Source organism: Glycine max, chromosome 20 (genome assembly GCF_000004515.6).
Source record: "Glycine max cultivar Williams 82 chromosome 20, Glycine_max_v4.0, whole genome shotgun sequence".
Classification (NCBI taxonomy): Eukaryota; Viridiplantae; Streptophyta; class Magnoliopsida; order Fabales; family Fabaceae; genus Glycine; species Glycine max.
The window spans coordinates 1,486,916-1,491,896 of NC_038256.2; the positions used below are offsets into that span (position 1 = coordinate 1,486,916).

At 34.7% G+C, this 4,981-nt stretch overlaps 1 protein-coding gene across 1 annotated transcript; it reads left to right on the forward strand.

Moving 5' to 3' along the window:
• Positions 1-813: 813 nt before the first annotated feature.
• On the forward strand, positions 814-2,691 carry LOC102660093 (uncharacterized). The gene is made up of 6 exons (XM_006606564.3): positions 814-1,333; positions 1,479-1,596; positions 1,732-1,910; positions 2,014-2,111; positions 2,236-2,385; positions 2,518-2,691. The coding sequence occupies exons 1-6, from the start codon at positions 814-816 to the stop codon at positions 2,689-2,691; spliced, it is 1,239 nt and encodes a 412-aa protein (XP_006606627.1).
• The last annotated feature ends 2,290 nt before the right edge of the window (positions 2,692-4,981 follow it).

Consider the following 4,981-nt stretch of genomic DNA (forward strand, 5'->3'; position numbering starts at 1 on the left):
ATTTCTATAAACTATGTTTTTTAAATGGAAAACTCTAAAAACTAAGTGAATAAATAATAAACTAATAAGAAAGACCAATAAAAAAAATTTAATAAAAAGATATATTTTTAAAAAATATACTTATTTAAAATTGAAGTTGCATAAATTAATAAGAGATTTTTTTTAAAATTATTCTTATTTGAAGTTAAATATTCATTCATGTATAATATAGTAAGGAATAATGCCATCGTCAAACTAATATCTTGTTTTATTTTTCTCATATCATATCTTGTTCTTCATTCTACCCATCATGTAAGCCTTTAGACGAGCCAGAATTTTTTGGGTCTGAAATAAGGTATGATTGAATAAAAATTAAAGATTAATCTTTGAGATACTTGATGTATCACCTTTTTTTAATGAATGTTTTTTTATAATTACTGTTAAGGAGAACATGTTTAAATTAGTGTAAATTAAGAAATAAAATAAAATTAAATAGAATTCTCATTTCAAAAAATAAGATGTTTCCCATCGACAATGTACGAAGTGTCTATGCTTGTCATAGTTTAACGGAACAGACTTGAATATTTGCAACGGTCATTAACCGCCACTGGCGCCTCTTAGTCCCCTATATAATTCCCATGCACATTGCCTTTCACAGCTTTTATCGTTGTATTGTATCCAACCACCAAAGAATCTCGTGTCTGAAACATTCCCCGTAGCGGCGGCGCTGTCTCTTTTGCAGCCGCTACTACGTTTCCTTTTTCCCCGCCCAAAGCAACAAGTTTAGTTATTTGTGTCTCCAATATGATCCATCGTGATTAAACACATACATCCATGGATAATAACAACAACAACTACTCCGGGTTTGTTCCCAATAATGATACTGATGATGACTGTACATTTCTCCAAACCTTGTTGGAATTGGACCCCCAACATTTCTATTTACCCACTGAAGAATTTGTTTCACTGTCCCTACAACAGCAACAACAAAATGATCCTTTTGGCGTTGAAAAGGGTAATAATGTTCCCTTCCTGCAGGGAAATAATAATAACGATTTTCCCATTGGAGAAGGAGTAGTTCCTGATGTTGTTGATGTGGAGGAAGAGGGTCCACCGAGGAGGACGGGTAAGGAACCGATCCCCGAAGGCCAAGGTGATCGATTCTTCATACATGGCCATGACATTTTTTTCTTTGGAGAAGGAGGAGTTGGTAATAACGTTGAACCCCCGCAACAGAATCAAACTCAGCCACCAAATAACCAAGATGTGAGGTCACTTTGTTCTTGGCCCCCACCACCAGAGCCATTCTCTTGCAGTTGCTGTGAAGTTCTTAGACAAATAAATTACACCAATGGTGATAGATAAATATTTTTTCTATGTCAAGTTTTGAATAACCATATAGATAAATAAATGTCCACAACTCTATATATTATTCCGGGTTTAGTTAATTTTTCCACCGTAATTTCTGTTTCCCGTTTTAAATTTAAAATATATCGCAGGTGTTAGGTTTGACAAGCTTGAGATTCATGGAGCAGTCGGGGTGATTAACCACGCAATATGCCTCGTTGAGGATAAGACATCGAATCGTCCTCCAAGGGACACTTATCAAATAATCGAGTACGTTTTCTAACTTCTAAGTCTTGCATTGCTACTACTATTTGCATGCATGCAAACAAAGTTTCGTTGTTATTTTATGTTTTAGTATCTACTTGTCAATCTTTTAATTACTTTTTTGTCTGCAATTATTATCAGTTTCTGCAATAAAAACACAGAAGAAATAAGGAATTTCCTAAATGTTTACTGTAAAGAGAGGACTGAAGCAGGGTTCATTCCCATAGAAGATCCGTCGATGTCTGCCTTTTATGATGCCCTCTGCACTGGAATGGATTGGACTGAAGTTTCCAATGACGTAGACGATGATTTGGGTCCACGTTGGTCTTCATCTCTTTCATTAATGTCACATTTTCTTTCTGCAACCATTGACAATTTCATTCTACAATCATTATGTTGAGTTTTGAATCGTTATGTTTGTAGCAAATGGCACGGAGCAAGAGTCGGAGTCTGAACCTGAGGCTGAGAATGGAAGAAGGGCTTCAACTTCTAGGCCTAGACGACGTGATATGGCAGTTCAGGTAATATTTTATTGTTTTCTTAAGAAGTGTTGTGTTTGCATTAGTAGTGTAACTGTTTTGATCTTTTCATTTTAGTGGGGAGAATTTGAGTTTTGACCGAGTAGTTGTGTTTTACATTGCACAGAGGCAGAGAGTACCAAGGATGACATTGAGTGATTTGAGCGGTGTCTTCCATTTGACTATTAGTGCTGCAGCGGTCAAACTGGACGTAGGTGACTCTACCGTGAAGAGTATCTGCCGCAGAGGAAAATTGAAAAGATGGCCCCAAAGAAAGGTTCAATGCTTCCTGCAACAATCTCCTTTAATTTCGTTTTGCTAGCTATTTGATATTTGATTTTGCTGTGAGTAAATCATCTTTATCATTAATCATATATGCATGCATGTGTCTTTGTGACCATGTGCTCAGGTGCAAAGCCTTGCCAAGAAGGTCAGAGTACTCGAAAGAGCATTGAATTCGCCAGATCCAGGGGTGAAGCGAAGAACTCTAGATGAAATTCGAAGACTTCAGCAAGAAATAATTGAGAATTGTGGTGGAATTACCCCAACCGGAATACCGATGCTCCAATTCGATGAAGAATGATGGAGAGAGGAGACTATAATATAAACTATGTTATTCGAATTAAGTTTTCCTTTATTTCGTACGAACGTCTACATTGTTGCTTTGTGGCGGGTTATTAGATTTCTTTTGATCATTTTGTTGTTTAGTGTTGGTTAATAATTGTATTTTTTTTATTCCTGAGTGAAGTTTATTTGACGTCATTATGATGAGTTACAAAGGTTGGTTTAATTTTATTTATTTTTTAATAAAAAAAATAACTTCTTGGTACCAAGACTTTTATTCGCTTGTACCTAAATTTGCATGTTGTTGCAGGCTTTGCAGCTGCCATCTTATTATTTACACTTGGTTTGCATTTCAAATAATTTCTTACCTATTAAAAAAGGAAAAAAGACAATTTAATTTCTAAATATAAAATTTGTGCAATGAGTTAAACGTTTTTCTAAATTTGAAGTTAAACTAGAAAGTTGACAAACTTTGTCATCTATCAACCATTTATTGAAATCTTTAGGAGTATTTTTGGTTGAATTCTTCCTTGATTTTACACTGGCGAATTTATATTATTATATTATATGCAATTGGCTAGTCTTCTGAAGGGGGGTATGCAAGCTGTCTACATTTAGTTTCCTGATTATGCTTGAAAAATAAATGCACTTGTTTAGTTGTTTTCACTTTTCAAACTAAGCAATAGTTTCATAAACTAACTTTTCCTCTGTCTCTTGTACAAGTGCTTATTTGATATGCGCAAAAAGAAGCAAATAACCTCTTCTATTTTTTTTTTTATACGAATGAGTTATTTACTTAGAAATAAAATATTATCAACAGAGAAATAATTTGCCGTCGAGAACGTGGAGCCGGCCATATATAGCTTGTGTGGCATTATTGTAAGACTCTTATCAGAACGGACGAAGGACGACGATATTATATAAGCTAAGGAAGAGAAGATGGTAAAAGCATATACACAGATATATACTAACAAAATTTTCTTCCAAGCTAGAGACATTAATCTGTCCATAATATCAAATATTTTGGTGGGTTAACTTGGATCCAGTTTCATGGTCAAATCCTGCTTCATCTATTGGGAGGAGGGCATGGCTACTTCTGATCAAACACTTGTTTGTGTGAAACAAGTGAAGCAAGAGGTGGCGGATGAGTGGGATGAGAGCATGCCATTACCAGGGGACGTCATTGAAGGATTTTCTGAGCGCGAGGCTGATGATGATTCCTTTTTACCGGTCAAGGCCAGTTCAGAGTTTAGTTCTCAGCTTGGAAAGATTAACCCCCGTGGGGAACTCATATGGATACAGGTTAGAAGAGGTGATAGCTTGATGAAACTTCAAGTCCGCATTGTGCAGCAGAAGGGTTCCATACTTCAAAGGAAGTATACTATCCAAGCTGCAACGGATCACAGACATGTAGCGGATTTAGGGGATCTGACATTAGAGCGGTGCAATGAACTGCAGGGTACATAATCATACTTTATTGTTCATCATGTAGTCATCTGTGTTAGGTAATATTTGAAAGTTGGAACCACGTAGGATTACATATGAAGTAGCAATTTTAAATGATTGACATAGAATTCAACACTAACACACATATCATAAGGGTGGTTATTTATTCGTATACATGCTTAATATATACACTCTTTGAATTTAATTAGAATACATTGATGATGTAAATATTTTTTCCACTGTCATATAATGCTATATAATTGTTTTTTTTTTACAATAATTACTTTAGAAGTTATATTTAAGTAAACCTTCATTTTCATTCCTGAAAGATATAGGGACTGATCATTTGGTCTTTGAAATTTTTTTTGAGGTAAAATAGTTATTTAATTTTTTTCGTTGGACTTGTTAGTCTTTCCAAGCACTAATTTGTCAATAATATATAACTTTAAAGGACTAATTACGCTAAATGCATAATTGGTTTGGGAATTAAATTGTTTATAATTATGTGTTGTATGAAATTAATTTGCCAATATAATTGAATGAAACTGACTGACGAAAGGATTAATGTGGAGAAAAGAGAAACCTTTCGAAGAGTATTTTGCCTCAAGTTTTTTCATGAACTAAATTGTCAGCGCATAATGGGGTTTACTAAGTTATATTTAGTGTGTTTTCTAATTAGTTACAGTGTTAGTCACTCTAATTAGTGTATAAAAAATAAGCTCATTCTTTAACAAGCTAAGAAGGATATTTTGCTATTTGAAATTTGCAATGTAACTGTGACTACAATCAAACATTCTGAGCTCTCTCAAGTTTGCAGAAATGAGCATGAGAGTGACAAGCGAAGGAGAGATTCCGCAGAAGTG

Coding starts and splice junctions, on each gene's coding strand:
- LOC102660093 (XM_006606564.3), top strand. CDS start 814: ATGGATAATAACAACAACAACTACTCCGGGTTTGTTCCCAATAATGAT. Junction 1,597..1,731: donor GACACTTATCAAATAATCGA/GTACGTTTTCTA, acceptor AATTATTATCAG/TTTCTGCAATAAAAACACAG. Junction 1,911..2,013: donor AGACGATGATTTGGGTCCAC/GTTGGTCTTCAT, acceptor TTATGTTTGTAG/CAAATGGCACGGAGCAAGAG.